Source organism: Propithecus coquereli, unplaced genomic scaffold (genome assembly GCF_000956105.1).
Source record: "Propithecus coquereli isolate 6110/MARCELLA unplaced genomic scaffold, Pcoq_1.0 Scaffold66, whole genome shotgun sequence".
NCBI lineage: Eukaryota > Metazoa > Chordata > Mammalia > Primates > Indriidae > Propithecus > Propithecus coquereli.
The window spans coordinates 3775572-3793410 of NW_012152618.1; the positions used below are offsets into that span (position 1 = coordinate 3775572).

Genomic DNA, 17839 nt, shown 5'->3' on the forward strand with positions numbered 1-17839 from the left:
TGGTTTTTGTATCATTATGGTAACAAGTACAAGAACATGATTCTATGTAAGTTGGAATTCGGGACACTGTATGGCCTGTTGAGTATACCTTTTCTTTAATACTGTAATCAAATAACAAAAATAATAGAATGCTATATGTCATATTGTAAGTCATATTGTGATATGATAAGTCTCAAATGCACCAATATCTTAGATGGATTTATCTGCTGCAGTGGAGTCATATTACGACTTGTCAAATCAATTTTAAAATATACATTTATGTTTAGTGATAAAACATTGAGCACACTTCTGTTATTCCTTTCAGACTGAAAAGGGTACATTGCCTCATGAATTCATGGAAGGTGTGGAGGGAGTCGCAGGTGGCTTTATATATACTATTCAGGGTAAGTTGGCTGGTTAAAAATTGAAAAGCACACTGAATCTCATGTATTTAGTCTTACTTTATACTTTGACATAAAGGGTGATTTGGTTTTTGTTTTTTGTCATTTAAAAAATAGCTTTATTGAGATAAAAATTCACCCCTTTAAAGTGTTGTGTCCAATTCAGTGGTTTTTAATGTGTTCACAGAGTTCTGCAATCATCTCCACTAATTCCGGAACATTTATATCACTCCAGAAAGAAGCCCCATTAGCAGTCACTCCCCATTCTTCCCTCCCCACTCCCGTAACAACTGCTAATGTTTCTTTCTCTGTGGATTTGCCTGTTTCGAACGTTTCATGTAATGAAATTGTACAATATGTGGTCTTTGTGTCTACCTTCTTTTGTTTAGCATACTGTTTTCAAGGTTCAACCATGTGGGGGGGGGGTGTGTATATCAGTACTTTTATGGCCATATAATATTCCACTGCATAGATATATACCCCATTTTATTTATCCATTAATTGATGGACATTTAGATTGCTTCTACTTTTTGGTAATGATAAATAATTCTGCAGTTAATATTTATGTACAGGTTTTTGTGTGGTCAAATATTTTCATTCCTCTTAGTTAAATACGTAGTAGTAGAAGTGCTGGCTCATATGATAATTCTATGTTTAACCATTTGAGGCACTGCCAGACTGTTTTCCAAAGCAGCTGCCCATTTTACATTTTCACAGTCAGTGTATGAGGGATCCAGTTTCTCCACATCCTTGTCAACACTTATTATTGTCTGTCTTTTCTAATATACCTGCCTACCCTAGTGGGTGTGAAGTGGTATCACATTGTGATTTTGATTTGTATTTCCATAGTAACTAATGATACTGAGAATTTTTTCATGTGCTTATTGTCCACTTGTATATCTTCAGAAAAATATTTATTCAGATCCTTTGCCCATTTTTTAAATTAGATAATTCTATTCTTGAATTGTAAAATGAATTCTTTATAAATGAGCCACCATACCTGGCCACTTTCTTGGTGGTGTCCTCTAACACACAAAAGTTGTAAATTTTGATGAAATCCAATTTTGTCACTTGTGCTTTTGGTGTCATATCTGAAAAGCCATTGTCTAATCTGAGATCACAAAGATGTATGCCTTTGTTTTCTTTCAAGAGTTTTATAATTTTAGCACTTACATGTAGGACTTCCATCACGTTAAGTTAATTTCTGTATATGGCGGGAAGTAGAGATTCTAGTTCATTCTTTTGCATGTGGATATCCAGTTGTCCCAGCACTCATTTGTTGAGAATTGGTGACTGGAAATGTAAGTCTTTCTTTCTGGACTCTCCAATTCTGTTCCATTGATCTATATGACTATCCTTATACCAGTACCATACCGTCTTGATCATGTGGCTTTGCAGTGAGATTTGAAATCTGGAAGTGAGTCCTCCAACCTTGTTCTTCTTTTTCAAGCCTGTTTTGGCTATTCTGAGTCTGTTGCATTTCCAAATGAATTTTAGGATCAGCTTGTCAGTTTCTCCAAAAAAAAAACCCCAAAAACAGCTGGAATTTTGAAAGGGATTGCATTCATTCTGTAGATAAATCTGAGGAGTTTTGCCATATTAATAGTATTAAGTCTCTGAACATCCTTGAGCATGGGATGTCTTTCCATTCATTTATGTGTTGTTAAATTTCTTTCTGTGGTGTTTAGTGGTTTTCAATGTAAAAAGCTTACACTTCTTTTGTTAAATTTATTCTTACATATTTATTTTTTAATGCTATTGTAAGTGGAATTTTTTAAAATTTTATTTCCAGATTGTTCATTACTATTATATAGAGAAATACAATTGATTTTTGTATATTGATCTTATATACTGCAACCTTGCTGAATGTGTCGTTTTTTGGTTAATAGTTTTACAAATGCCTTAGGCTTTTCTATATACAAGATGTCATCTGCTAATAGAGGTAGTTTTGCTTCTTCCTTTCTAATGTGGATGTCTTTTATCCTTTTCCTTATCTAATTGTCTCAGCTAGAACATATGGTACAATGTTGAATAGAAGTGGCAAAAACAGACACCCTTTCTTGGTATATATTAATTTAATATATTTATACTCATTTTTCAGATATATGCAGTTAAAATGTGTAACTCATTAGTTTAAAAGGCTTATACTTAATTTCTGCTGTCGTCTTATTACCAGCCATTTTCCTGTTACTGCAGTTTTATAACACTTTCATTTTCCTTCAAGTGTTAAATTGTACAGATACTCCTTGACTTACGATGTGGTTACATCCTGATAAACTCATCTTAAGTTGAAAATGCATTTAACCACACCTAACCTGCCCAACATTATAGCTTAGCCTCTAGCCTACCTTAAACATGCTCAGAACACTCATATTAGCCCACAGTTGGACAAAATCATCTAACAGAAAGCCTAATAGAGTATTGAACATCTCGTGTGTGATTAAATACTGTACTGAAAGTGACAAACAAAATGGCTGTATGCGTACTCAAAGTACGATTTCTACTGAACGCGTATCGCTTTCACACCATTGTAAAGTCAAAAAATCATAAACGGAACCATTGTTCAGTCAGGGACCATCTGTATTTATTTATCCTTATCTTTAGAGTCAAAAGGGACTAGAAGTCATTTAGGCCTGTGTTTCTCAAAGGGCAGTCTGTGGTCTGTCTGTAATTCACCTGCATGAGAGTCAGAGAAGTGACCATTAAAGATACAGACCTACTGGGCTCCACCCCAGACCTAGTAGATCTTTAAGCTTGGGGCCCAGGAATCTGTATGTCCGTAATCATTCCTAAGAACCACTGATTTAGTTCCACCCTCCTTTTATAGATGAGAATGCTACAGTCCAGAGACAAATGTAACTTGTCACTATCTCACACATAGTGGTAGAGGCAGAAGTCACATGTAAGTCTTCAGACCCCAACCTCCATCCTTTCCATTTCCAGTGACAAAGAGAGGACTGCTGTTACCTTTCATTTCCTTTCCCCACCCTCTACAGCTCACTTTCTTTTTATTCTTCAGAAATTTTCTTTAATTTGATCAAGACATTTGAGAAAATCCTGACTTCCCCTGCCCTAGTGACATAATTACTGCTTTAAATTAATAGGATCTGGGGACAGTCCCTGCACACATGTGACAAGTGATTCATTAACTTGTGAGAGGGCAAATAAAATGTCTTTTAAGCATTAATAATTATTTTTATTATGAAATATAAATATACCAGAAATAGAGAATACTGAAAGGAACACCCAGGTACCCATTGCTCAGAATTATTAGGTATTTACATTTTGTCATATTTGCTTCCAATTTTTTTTTAAGAAATACAAATGATAGGCCCAGTTGAACTCCCCCCGACACCTGTAGGTCTCCCTAGCCCCATTCCTCCCCTTCCCCTCAGAAGGGAAACCCTTGTCCTAAAATTTACATGTACCCCACCCATTCTTATTTTTCTACTTTCTACTACATATTTGCATATCTTTAAATAACATAGTTTTGGGTATTTTATAATATCATAGAATCAATATATCACTTATAAATTTTCACTCAACATTATTTTTCAGTGCCATTCCTTTTAACGTGCAAGATCAGGTTAAGTTTTTTAACTACTATAGTCCATTATGTGAATATACCACAATTCGGTTTTTTTTCCCTATCAGTGGGCATTTAGCTTGGTTCCATTTTTTTTCCCCACAATTACAAACAATGCTGCAATGGATATCCTTGTGACCATTTAAAAATAATGTCTATAGGGTATATCTACAAGCAGACTCAACCATAAGGTATACATATCTTCAGCCTAACTAGATATTTCCAAATTGAAGTCGCCAATCCCCAGCCAGGCTGCAGACCCATTCCTCAGGGACCGAGCTGAGGAGCTCTGCTGTTGTGCCACCCCACCCTGTCTGGGGAAAAATTGTCTTCCATGAAACTTAGGAGATGGGGGGAAAGGCCTTATAGCAGGAGGTAAGCAGCAGGGAGCAAACCTTCATCTGTATTTACAGCCACTCCCCATCGGTTGCATCGCGGCCTGAGCTCCGCTTACACCCCCCCACCCACGCATTCCTCCTACGCCCCCACCCTCCAGTCATCATGAAAAAATTGTCTTCCATGAAACCAGTCCCTAGTGCCAAAAGGTTTGGGGACCACTACCTGGCAATGTATGAGAGTTCCCATTTCCCTACCTAAAGTTCCAAACAACTGTATTTGTTAGGTTGCCTTGGGAAGAGAATTTTAGTGTACATCGTATTATAGCTTCTGGGTCTTAAGTTTGCAATAGCATTTTTCTCCAGTTCTCAACTTTTTTCCTTTGTAGAAGGTGATGCTCTTTTACACAACCTTCATTCTCGCCCCGGAAGACTTATTGATCATAAAAGTAATCTCCACGAGGAAGATGCCTTACTGAAGGAGGAGAGCAGCACCTATGATGATATTGTTTTTGTGGATGTTGTCGACACTTATCGAAATGTTCCTGCAAAATTATTGAACTTCTATAGATGGTAGGTTGTAAAAATGTTGGTTAGCTAGAACTTGTTTTATTTTTATTCTTTTTTTTTTTTTTTTTTTGATACAGAGTCTCGCTATGTTGCCCAGGCTGGTCTCTAACTCAAACGATCCTCCCTCATCAGCTGCCTGAGTAACTGGGACTATACCTGGCTCATTGATCTTTTGATGTAGAAACAATTTATCAACTTCAAACTTCTGAGATTTCAATAAACAAAAACAAACCTAAAACTGCTGAACACCTGTGGTGTGACCATTGTATGTATCTGGGCTCCTTGTGAAGACCAAGCTTCTAAAATGCTGCCACTTATTTTGATCAGCAGATCCATAATGTGAATGATACTGACCTATCAAAAATACACAAGGCAAAAATTGATTTACTTTGAGTCGTTCCTACTTGCCTGGTTGTCTCAAGCCAGCATTAGATGAAAATCGTTGAGTTCAAAAATGGTTTGTTTTTAGTAGTATTTATACTCATCTGCCCATATTCCCCAGTTATAGTCATTTGTATCTAGATTACTGATCTGAATTCTGTTCAACTGAATATCCACTTTATATTTTCATTCTCTACTCCATTTAAAAACTGCTTGCCCTGATTCTAAAACTCCTATATAGATGACTTACTGAAATTCCACAACTCTTAGAGTCTATCATATTTATACCTTCCTGGACACTCCAGTGTTTCTTGGATCTTAGTAGTAATTTCTACTCTTATAACAATAATAACAGCAACAATAATATATAATAAGTGTTATTTTATATATAATAATATTAACATATACATGGTTACTAATAGTATTAGTTATCCTAGGATCCCATAATTTGCTGTGGAGTTCACTGATACTGTCTACCTTGACTGCAGAACTAAAACCTTTGAACTCTTATCTCTGTCTAGGCTAAACCTATAAAGGGTAGTCACATCTTTGTCTTTTGTTTTTTGAAACCTTATGCTGTTTCTTCGTGAGGTCTAAGGTCTGTTTTTTCTTTTCTTCACTACTGCCCTAGGGAGAGTGAGAGATTATTAAGTACAGTACTTTACGGACATAGTTCCCTGGTCCTGAGAGTTAGATGATCTAGTCAGCTCACGGACAGTAACATTTCCTAGTTGGGGCATATTAATATAATTTTGGAGTCATCCTGTGGGTAGAAGAAAGATTTAAATGAGGGTTGGAAATTTGGATGTGTCTAGAATACCTACCAGGATTAAGTTTAGACAGCTGTAGTAAGAAAAAGAAACTTCTTTTAACTCACGGCCACTAATGGGAGTTCTAGCTGTAGGTGAGGCCAAGGCGAGGGGGTGAATAGTGGGAATGGAGATCCAGGAAGTGGAAAATCAGGACTGTGGGATTCTAGGACTTTCTAGAGAGACAGACTTCCCAGGTGTAGAAGTTCCATTTGGGGCAGTACTACCTACAGTTTAAGTTTAGTCTCTTCTACTCCTTACCCATCTCAGATTTTGGCCTCTCCCCTCCGTCTCTGCTTCCACTGTTTAGGGCCATCACCTTCTCTGCCTGGATTGCTCCAGTAACCTTCCAACGGGTGTGCGCTGAGACCGCTTACCCATAGCCGGCCCCACCCATCTCCCTCCACACTGTCAATGAAAGTTTAATTATTCCTTCTTTATTCAGTTGACTCATCAGTGACCTAAATATCCCTCATCATGAAAGTTTATTTCTCATTAGCAAACAAGTATTATATATACCTTATGCTGTTAATTAGAAATAAACTTTAGAAACATAGGGTTATGCTAGTTGCTGTGGACCCATTGTTGTTAAATTTACTGTTCTTTGACCTAATGAAATTTCTTCTGGATTTCTTTTATTGAGATTTCTGTCATATTACAATACTCTGCATTTTTAAACAGAGATGGACAGGATTGTCAATGTGAAATGAAGTAATGAATTTTGTCTTTAGTTGCCATTATATATTTTTTTATGTCTGGATAAATGAAGTCACCCTCCTGTGCCTTCCAGAAGGTCATTTATAATAGTTTAATTGTTGGAAATTGTTTCCAAGGGGAAGTATGTTTCAATGATATAGCTCAGGTTTTTAAAACCATAAATTATCTTGAATAGAGTATATAAATAATAGCATAGAATGCATCTTGTACAGTAGTGTTTTCTGTGAGAGGCCCAGGTGTAACACCTGATCCATTATCCTGGGCCTTTGTTTTTAAGAACACACGGGACAAAGTTCAAATGTTTAATAGATTTGGCAGCCTGACATGAATGATGCCTAAGAGGCATTTGTTGGAACATATATTCCACTTAAGCCAGATTTTTTTTCATTGTATTCTTTTTCCTTTACCTTTTAAAATCAGCTTGGTACGTCTCTGTGTTATGCCACTTAGTAAATACCAACTGAGGGCTGTAGTTGATAGCAGCAAAGTTCTGTTAGAGCAAATGTTCCCAGCATTTGAGGAATGAGACATATGGGTAGCACAGGTACAATTTTGAATTAAACTGTTAGCAATGCCACCACATTGGTGTTGTGCTTAGTTTCTTTGTATGGTCATACTGACTTTCATAACTCTTTTGCCAACAGGACTGTGGAAACAACCAGCTTCGATTTGTTGCTAAAGACAGACGACGACTGTTATATAGACTTAGAAGCTGTATTTAATAGAATTGCCCAAAAGAATCTGGATGGGCCTAATTTTTGGTGGGGAAAGTAAGTTAACCATTGTTAGCCCGTTGGCACTCTTGTACCTGACCAAATGTAATTAATTTAGAATGAAATATGCAAGTCATTTTTTTCACATGGAAAATATAATTGAGATACGAAATTTTGTATTAGGCTCCTGGGTTAATGTTTTATTACTCTACAATTAGAGGAAAATATTTTTTAAATGAAAGCCTCAGGCTAATTTAATTAAAAAGGGAAAATGATGTAACTTCTATTCTCATGCCCTAGAAATAAATGGTACTCACATTAGACACTGCTGTACCTTTTTGTGTTGTTTTGTTTTTGTTTTGAGACAGAGTCTCACTGTGTTGCCTGGGCTAGAGTGCCGTGGCGTCAGCCTAGCTCACAGCAACCTCAAACTCCTGGGGTCAAGCGATCCTACTGCCTCAGCCTCCCGAGTAGCTAGGACTACAGGCATGCGCCACCATGCCCGGCTAATTTTTTGTATATATTTTTAGTTGTCCAATTAATTTCTTTCTAATTTTAGTAGAGATGGGGTCTCGCTCTTGCTCAGGCTGGTTTCGAACTCCTGACCTCAAACAATCCGCCCGCCTCAGCCTCCCAGAGTGCTAGGATTACAGGCGTGAGCCACCGCGCCCAGCCTGCTGTACCTTTTATATTAGAATAAATTTGTGACACATCTCAGAAACTATTTTCTGTGCTTCATCAGGAATATAATAGGGATTAGTGATTTGGTTTTTTTAGTATATACTGAAATACAGGGTAATCTTCTAGTACTTTTCTTTCAGAAACTCCACCAATGCAACTTTGAGAAAATTTAATATACCACTCTTTTATATAAAACACCACTGGATAAATGATAATATTCCTTCCCTTAGATTAAAAAAATATTTTCTCATCTTCTATCCTGACTTTTAGAAGCTTATTCCTTTGTAGTGATGATAAAGGATTCAAGTTTAATAGTGCCAGGGTTTGTGTCAGACCAACACAAGAAGCCATGTTGTTTTTAATCTCAGTTTCAGATTGAACTGGGCAGTTGACCGAACGGGAAAGTGGCAGGAGTTGGAGTATCCCAGTCCTGCGTACCCTGCCTTCGCGTGCGGGTCAGGGTATGTGATCTCCAGGGACATCGTCGACTGGCTGGCAAGCAACTCGGAAAGATTAAAGACCTATCAGGTACTGAAGGATTTCTAACCTCAGTGTATACTCATCAAACCAAGTTTTATTCAGCCCAGTATTCCGTCGTCGAAAGCAGAGCCCACTTACTTGGGGGAAAAGCATGTTGTTCTTTCTGTGTAGAAATCACCCCTCAAAGGTTAAGGACACACTCCTGTCCCTCAAATCTTGGCTTTAAATTTTATTCCTATGTCTTTTTTGAGCCTATGTTTTCTGCCTGTATTTACAAGTATAATCCCTGGAAGAATATAAAGATTGTTATTCATTCATAAGGAGAAAGACCAGAAAGTACTTCCTGAAGACTTCAAGTACATGAGAAGAATGGGCTGTCTCCTGACTGTATCATCTTCTCATTACCTTGTGGTGTGGATGCTTCATATTAATGGCCACTAGCTTTTACTTTGTGTGTCAGTGTTAATCCACGTTTGGCATTTCATATTAAAGTAATAACAAAGAAGTCGATTGTTTATTATGGAAGTGGGTGTGACATTGTCTTTACAAATGAAACAAGCTTTTAAACTTTTACATTTAAACTTTATGGGCCACATATAGGGTGAAGACGTAAGCATGGGCATTTGGATGGCAGCCATAGGACCTAAAAGATACCAGGTAAGCAGATCTTTGGGGGCTGGCCTCAGGGTTCCTAAGAGTTGAGAAAGTGAGATTTCTATATACAGATTAAGTATCCCTTACCCAAAATGCTTGGGACCAGAAGTGTTTCAGATTCCAGATTTCAGATTTGGGAATAATTGCATTAAAATTACAAGTTCAGCATCCCAAATCTGAAAATCTGAAATGCTTCAGTGAGCGTTTCTTTTGAATGTCATGTTGGTGCTCAAAAAGTTTTGGATTTTGGATGTTTGGATTTGGGATGCTCAAGCTGTGGTGTGTATGAGACCCTGGGCAGAAAGAATGAAGATCTTCTAGCATCATAGCTGTGCTCCTAATTTAATTCACAGTAATTGACCTAGGTTATTTCTCATACAGTATTTTTCTCAGTTTAAACCAAAAGGAAATGTTATGAAAGTTCCCCTATCTATACAGAAGAATTAGGTTTTCATAGATTTGATCGGAAATTCTTTGCAGCTTTAAAACTTAATGACAGGAAAAAAAAAAAAAACTTAATGACAGAATCCACTGACTTGAGTTTCCAGCAGTGTGGCAGCCTAAGGACCCTTCAGCCCTCTGACTGATAGAAATAAAACACTGGATAAAATATTGCAAGACGTCATTTAAAGCACACTAATTGCAAAACCAGGAAAAAAAAAATGAGTCTGCAGAGACTAAAATGGAAAGTAGGAGTCCTGGGAAGAAAGTAAGCACAAAGCTGGCTTTTGCCGCAGAGATTTCTGTTGAATCCTAGATTCTTGCAACTTCCACTTTGGCTGTACATGGTGCAGGGCACAGAAAGAGTATGCAGTGTCTGCAGATTAGGAACCTGCATGCAGCTGGGACCCCACTCAGCTGGGAGCAGCACACTCAGTTCAGGGTGAACAAGAAATAAACCCAAATCTAGTTGGTCAGCTTTGATAGTCCTATTCCTTTGTCATACTTTCAATCCCATCTCTGGCTTACTGAACTTTGAATATAATTATTTTACTCTCTGTACCCGATAATTCTGGGATCTGTAGTCTTCGCAGATCTGATGCTGCAGTTTGTTGTTTCTGCAGACTGTGTGTACATGGGGCTTGTTTCCTGATGCGTTGAGAGACTTTTTATTGTGACCTCACATCTTTGGAAACCAAGGCCTGTATTTAAAATGCATTTCTACCGAAGACGGTTTACATTTTTTTCTGCCATGCACCTAAAGGCACTACCATCTATGAATACTTCAAATTTCTGGCTTGGGACTTTTGGGGCTGCTTAGACTCTAACACCTCCAGACCCACCTAAGTGCAAGCTGTGGTAACATGTCAAGGGAGACTCCTTTCCGTCCCACTCAGGCAAGACTGAGACAGACAAGTCACTTTCTGTACAGGAAGTTTCGTTTTCTTGTGTACCCTGGAGGTTGTGGCTCTTCAGGGATTCTGGCTCTCTGTGGCAGTCTGGTCTCCTGTCCTTGGGCATGGACTTTTTTGTTATTATGATTATTTTTTTTTAATGGAGTAGTTTGCGTTTGTATGGGGCATGGACTTTTAAAACCTGAGGATCAGCAGATGCCTTCAAGGCTCATGCTGACTCCAGCACTTTCTCTTGTTTCTTCTTCTCACCCGAGGTCAGCCATGCTTTATAAATTTTTTTTTTTTTTTTTTTTGAGACAGGCTCTCACTGTGTTGCCTGGGCTAGAGTGCCGTGGCGTCATCTTAGCTCACAGTAACGTCAAACTCCTGGGCTCAAGCGATCCTTCTGCCTCAGCCTCCCGAGTAGCTGGGACTACAGGCATGCGCCACCATGCCTGGCTAATTTTTTCTATATATTTTTAGTTGTCCAATTAATTTCTTTCTATTTTTAGTAGAGACGGGGTCTTGCTCTTGCTCAGGCTGGTTTCGAACTCCTGAGCTCAAACAATCCGCCCGCCTCGGCCTCCCAGAGAGCAAGGATTACAGGCGTGAGCCACCGCGCCCGGCCAATATTTTTAATTTTATCCAGCATTTTCGTGTTCTCTAACTGAATGAGTTTCTCTGTAAATGTGTTCTGTTATATTGCTGAAAACAGAAGCCAATTCACATAGCCGGGAAATAGTCGTGATTGAGAACTGGGGTTCAGGAGTCACCCCATCATTTTACCAGCACGGTGACCTTGAGCAAGTAACTTAACTCTCTTAATTTGTAAGCATTCCATTTTATGGTAGCTGTTACTAATGCTACTATATAACCAACCCCCTCTCCTCTAATAGCAAATATGAAACTCTCCATTTGTGGCTTCCAAACTTTATTATAGAATTCGATTTGCTAACTCAGAGTTGTTACACACCACACTGCATTGTTTCTGTGTTCCCCAGCCACGGGATTGTGGGGCCTGGTGCTTTCCCAAATCAGGAGGTACCGCCCCCAAACCTCACCCGTCTGTTCACACACAGAATTGTCCTTGAAATAATTTCAGCTTCGTTAGAAGAAAGCTGCCTTTATGTTTGCTTTCTGTCTCTCTTAAAACAGTTTCACAACTCTCACACCAGCTCTGTTTTTCAACAGGACAGCCTGTGGCTGTGTGAGAAGACTTGCGAGACGGGAATGTTGTCTTCCCCTCAGTATTCTCCACCGGAACTGACGGAACTGTGGGGACTGAAGGAGCTGTGCGGCGATCCTTGTCAGTGTGAGGCGAGATGACCGGGATCTGGAGTGGCAGTGTTTAAAATCAGGGTAGGCAAATGATAATCCGAGTGGAAGTCTGAAGGAAGCCTAAGGTTTGGCAATATGGTCTTTCCAGGAGCATTATGGGCTAGCACTTTCACCTGTGACCAATGTGGGATTTCTTAATGTTTGCACAAATTTCCTTTTTAAAAGTCAACTGATACTGTAGCATAAGAAAAGTTTTTATTTATATATTGGAAGATGATTTGAAAAATACCAAATTGTTTTATAAAAGGAAAAATATTTCTAAATCCTGATGCATTGTTGCTAATTAGTAATTCATCATTACCTATCATTTTTGGTTAAAATTTGGCCTAGCTCAGAAATCTTGATTAGTAACCAAGAGTTTGAATTTCGAGCTGGATTGCAGGACAGCTCTGTAATTATCAGCTAAAAAGAAATAACAGAAATGTTGTGTGATCACTTATTTGAGCATTGGTTGCTTATACCAAAGTTTGGGGTTTCTGGAAATAATGTCTGATTTTTGTGGCTCTCTGAATGAAGTGGGCAACTTGAACTTAAAAAGGAACCAATATGATTCTCAGTTCTGGACCTTGGTTTTTTAAGGAAGTTCACATTTATACAGTAGACTAATACTCAAATTTTCTTTTGTCATTTAATATAAATCCTGAAGATCACAGTTTAGTATTCCAAAAAAAAAAAAAAAAAAAACTAAATTTTTGTGACTGAATAAAAGCAAATACCTCTCTCAGGGTTTTAGGTGCCATAGGGAAGGATATTTCTAAATTGCTGACACTCTGAAAGAATTAATTTTGCTTTCCTTTTATCATTGTATAATGTTTACTTAATTAATTATAAGTAAATTTCAGTCAGAGCTGGTCATCTTCTGTAGAAGATATGCTCAGTTTAGGTATAACTGTAGGGAAAAGCATGTGATTAATTTTTTAAGCACTCTAAAATAGTACAACTGAGAAGAGATAATAGCATTTATGTTATACATCATAGAGGCTATATCGCTCTAAGTTTAAGGGACATTTCCCAAAATGACCAACCAAATCATTCTAGTAACCTTTTAAAATAGTAGTATCGATAGAGAATTCCATTAAAGCTAGTCTTATGACAGACATTAACTGTGTTCAGTTAGAGTAGCTAATTGCTGTTTAATATGTCAATCTTCACACAATGAAATGCAATGATGAACTGTAAAAATAAATATGAAATAAGATCAGAAAATCACTAGTAGGTTCAAGGCCTTTATTATTGCTATTATATATACAAGCCTAGAAATGATCTCTTCCCGACAAAAAATACATCCTTTGTTATACTTAGGGCAAGTTGTAAAACTTCATTTTTTGACAGAATTGTTCCAAGAAATCATTTATTTTCGGTGAACCCCAGACATGATAAGCAGTCTAGTCGCTGGTTGTTACCATCGCACTAACAGACAATCTCCATTTTCCACAGAATAAAACTGTAATGACTGTAGGTCATTTTCCAGTTCAATTTCTCTGCCCGGCATCTGAAATTAGAACAAAGGTGGGGAGAGGTGTGATTGAGACAGATCTGACAAAGCATGTTACACATATGCTCCCCCAAGCAGCAGGTTACCCTTAAAGACATCATATATACAAGCATATATGGGCTCCCATTTAGAATCAAACTACAGAGACAATTAATGCCACAATGTGGGGCAGTAAGCGTGACTTTGTATTTTGCTGGGCAACTTACTTTGGGACTTTCATAGGACAACAGAAGGTCTGACACAGGAACTTTGAGAAGACGTGACAGCAGTCCCTTCACCTTTTGAATTGTCATGGAGTCTGTCAAAGAAAAGAAAAACCCATCAGTTCTCCCAAATGACTGATCTGTAAAACTGGGTCCCATGAATTGCAGTGGTAGCTACATCGGATTTCACAGTGTCGATTTATCCAAATACGGAATTAGGGAAAAACTGGAGTGATTTGGGGAACTGCGGGAAATGGAGCCAGTGTTCAACCTAAGTGCCCTTTGACAGTGAATTTCATGCCATTTCAGTAGCGTGTTTCTTCTTAAATCAGAAATGATATTCTTAGCACAGAAGCATAAACGGGAATGAATCATTAAGTTTTCCTTTTAAACCTGTGATTACTCTCCTAGGAATTAATGTGAGAACACTGGAGTGGGGCTCAGGTGCCCTGAGGACGTCTCTCACCCTCTGGCCTTAGTTTCCCCCTCTGTAAAGCGAGGGTGTAGACTGATCTGTAAGGTCCTTTCCAGTGCTACTGTTCTGTAACTATAACAGCTTAATTATTATGATGTGTGGTTGTGTTCAACACACAGACAAGTGACCACCAGGCACAGGAATGTAACTTAAAGAGTAAATGCTTTGGTTTGTTCAGAAAACACTATGAACTTCTTTCCAAAGATGGGGTGTGGTAAATAGTGGATATTTTGATGATGAAAAAAAAGTTTCTTTGAAGCTTTAGCTGGAGGTACAGCAATAGTGTAGTGTTCCTACAAATATCACAATGTATTCAAACAAATATTTTTCTATCAAAAATCATTTTTGTAAAAGCTGTGTGTTTTTATGCAACTTGTGATAATAAATGTTATCTTTATTTTAGAATAAAAACTGGCTTTTTCTTGTTTATGTATTAATAATATAGGTAAATATTTGTAATTGTGATATGATTTGCTCTTTTTAATCTAGTCCTTTGGGAAGACTTAGGTGAACTGGCTTTCATTGTTTGGAGGGTGTTCAGAGAGGGGTTAACTCCTGCACACCAATGGAAAGGACACATTCCCAAGCCATGCCAGTCTGGTCATAAAATAATTCTAAGAAATCTGTCTACTTGCACTGAGTCTATAGAAGAAAGTGGCAATTTGTATGTATGTAATAACTATGGTAACATCTGATTGTCTTAACATTCAGAAAATATGGAGGTACTCAATTATTTGACCGTTTCCCTCCCTATGACCAGTGTTAAAAACGTGATTAAAAAAAGGCTTAGAAGCATACTTGTGTTCATATAAGATGCACAGGTTTTATAATATTTGTTGATCTACCACTTGTATTTCTTTATCATACAATATGCCAATTCCTTTAGACATGCACTGTCCAACATGGCATCTACATGTGGCTACTAAGGACCTGAACTGTGGCTAGTACAACTGAGCTGAATTTTTAATTTTAGGCTAATAAATTTAAAATTAAAGAACCACATGTGGCTAGTGACAGCTGTTACTGTACAGCACAGTAACAGCTCCCAGACCTTCCTCATTCCCTTAATGGTGCATTAGGGTACACTGTATGGTCCTAGCAGAGTTCATTCAACCATTCTCCCATTTATAAACACTTACTTAGATTGTTTTCATCATTACCATTACGAGTGCTACAAGATAGAATGCTTGGTCAGAGCATATATTTTTTATAGCAATTACCATATGACTTTACAGAAAGGGGACACTGCTTTTTCATGCCAGCATTATTTTCTTTAATTTTTGCTAATCTGATGGATAAAAAAATGGTATTATAGTATTTTACATTTATTACTTTCCTTTTTAGAGGATATTTATGTTTGTGGTTAGATATTCATAGCATGAAACATAAGAATTAATAGTGAAAACCCTGGCTTACTGTTAATCTGTTGGCTTCTGAGTTCATAGAATATAGGAGGCCGGGCGCGGTGGCTCAGGGAGGCCGAGGCAGGCGGATTGTTTGAGCTCAGGAGTTCGAGACCAGCCTGAGCAAGAGCGAGACCCCGCCTCTACTAAAATTAGAAAGAAATTAATCGGCCAACTAAAAATATATAGAAAAAATTAGCCGGGCATGGTGGCGCGTGCCTGTAGTCCCAGCTACTCGGGAGGCTGAGGCAGGAGGATCACTTGAGCCCAAGAGTTTGAGGTTGCTGTGAGCTAGGCTAATGTCACGGCACTCACTCTAGCCAGGGCAAAAGAGTGAGACTCTGTCTCAAAAAAAAAAAAAAAAAAAAAGAAAAAAAAAAAATAGGACTCAGATTCTGAATAGCTTAAAGCAGGGATAATTACACATAATTTCTGTGGATAATTCTAATGTTAGTTCTACCCAAAGATTAATAAAAACAGAATGAATATGGTGAGTGTTCCCAAAGTGGGACCTACATCTCAAAAGACCTGGGATACCAGTCAGGTGTACAGTGTGGAAGGATGAGGTGGCCCTGTCACCCCCAGCCTAGGGCTGCTTTTGTGCACATGCTCAGACCACAGTCCTCGACGGATCTATCTCAGTGCCTTCCTAGAGAAAGCCTGAAAAGGAAAGCTTAACTAAACAGGTCTAAGGAGAACATTCTTGAGCAAATATTCATTAGTGGTAACATTACCATGAATTAATTGACTTATCTGGAAAGGGAAAAATGCAAAGACATCCAAAGCCAAAAACATTAACAAAAAGTTCTAGCTCTCTTTCACTAGCCTGCCCCCCACCAAGGCCTTTACTGACAGTATTTTTTGAAAACAGAATAACAAAGGAGTAACCACTAATTTTAATTCATCATTATATAGCAGTAGGAAAATTACATATCACAGGAGTAGAAACTGGATTGCTAGTAAATAAGAATGGAGAAATAACTGATAAATTAACACTAAATGGATGGTCATCAATCAGAAAAGTACTTCCTTGAACACACTAAGGCCTGTCGTAAGCAATGCCACAATAAGCTTGTTTTATCTGATAGAAACTGAAAATCAATGTGAATTACTGCACTGACAGGCAAACAAGGAATCGCAGTATACTAGAGTCATTTAGGCTGATATATATTTCATTTTTTTCAAATCCTCACTGCTCTAAATTTAACCTGTTTATATATCTTGAGAATACACGGTATCATGGCATACTTTAAAAAATAAGACTGTAATTTCATTTTTCTTTTGGGGAAAAGTTTAAGGTAAGTTATGTTGATCTAATTTACTGACACAAAAGTATTTATTTTCTGAATAAAACTAATTCAGCACCAGTAGCACAAATTTTTTTCTGAAGTTTTTCCAAAGAAAACCATTTCAGTGTGTCCATTAAAAGAGAGCATCTGAGAATTTTTTCTGCAGGGACTCCTGATCAGTAAGGAGCAGAATGTAAGTAGAATGTAAGAAAAGTCACAAATATCCCAACAATTCAGTTCACTTAGGCCGTGTGTCCTCTTTTATGAAGGGATGATAAGACAGATCCCAAAACCAGTGTAACAGTCTCTTTGGAAACAGCAGTGGCCTTGGGGAATTCCTCTGAAAGGCTAAGCCACTCAAGCTCTCAGGCCTTTGGTTAAAACTAAAATTATATGCAGGGGCTTCCGATTTTAACAAAACTGTTCTCAAGATAAGCTGATAAAGTTATGGGAGACCTGAACTTTTTGAAGGATGGGGAGAGTGATACTAGCATGACTGATTATATTTTAGACTATGAAAGACTAATGAAAACCTGTAAGCTGTGAGGTCCACACTTTCAGATATGAATTAAAGGTTTTAATTCCAGCCAACTCATACACAGGCTAATAATTCAGAAGTATAAAGAAGGTTCATCCACCAAATGGAAGTAGGAAAAAAAAGTATAAGGAAGGAAAAGATACGCGAATTCTTCTTACCTGGTAGTTGTTTCTCTAGGACTTTCTGATCAAGTTGATTAGGGCATTTTATCTTCAGTGCTTTAAGGAAAAAAGGAAAAATCACTACTATAATAGGGATTTAAATTATGCATGCAAGTTAATTGGGATTGCCAAATGATATGGCTATTCAGTACGACATGGCTCAATCCTAATTTAAGAACAGGTCTTACTGATGTTTAAAACTTCTTTATTAATACTTCCACGAATTACTAACAACAAAAATATCTGAACCAGCCAGGCGCGGTGGCTCACGCCTGTAATCCTAGCACTCTGGGAGGC

At 37.8% G+C, this 17839-nt stretch overlaps 2 protein-coding genes across 3 annotated transcripts in view; one reads left to right on the forward strand and one right to left on the reverse strand.

Annotated features, from left to right (window-relative positions):
• The window catches only part of B3GALNT2 (beta-1,3-N-acetylgalactosaminyltransferase 2), a 61149-nt gene extending 46674 nt beyond the window's left edge, over positions 1-14475 (forward strand). Inside the window, exons 9-13 of the mRNA XM_012660309.1 lie at positions 7423-7548; positions 8541-8700; positions 9253-9309; positions 11832-11999; positions 13696-14475. Of these exons, the coding sequence (XP_012515763.1) occupies positions 7423-7548; positions 8541-8700; positions 9253-9309; positions 11832-11966 (478 nt within the window). The 3' untranslated portion in view covers positions 11967-11999; positions 13696-14475. The remainder of the gene's footprint in view (positions 1-7422; positions 7549-8540; positions 8701-9252; positions 9310-11831; positions 12000-13695) is intronic.
• Positions 13189-17839, reverse strand: part of TBCE (tubulin folding cofactor E) — an 18695-nt gene continuing 14044 nt past the window's right edge. Inside the window, exons 11-13 of one of the 2 annotated variants that reach the window (XM_012660308.1) lie at positions 17540-17599; positions 13680-13771; positions 13189-13470 (exon numbers count right to left, since the gene is read on the reverse strand). In XM_012660308.1, coding sequence (XP_012515762.1) covers positions 13378-13470; positions 13680-13771; positions 17540-17599 — 245 coding nt within the window. In that variant the 3' untranslated portion in view covers positions 13189-13377. Of the gene's footprint in view, positions 13772-17539; positions 17600-17839 lie in introns of both variants that reach the window. The other variant, XM_012660307.1, reaches the window with a different exon arrangement.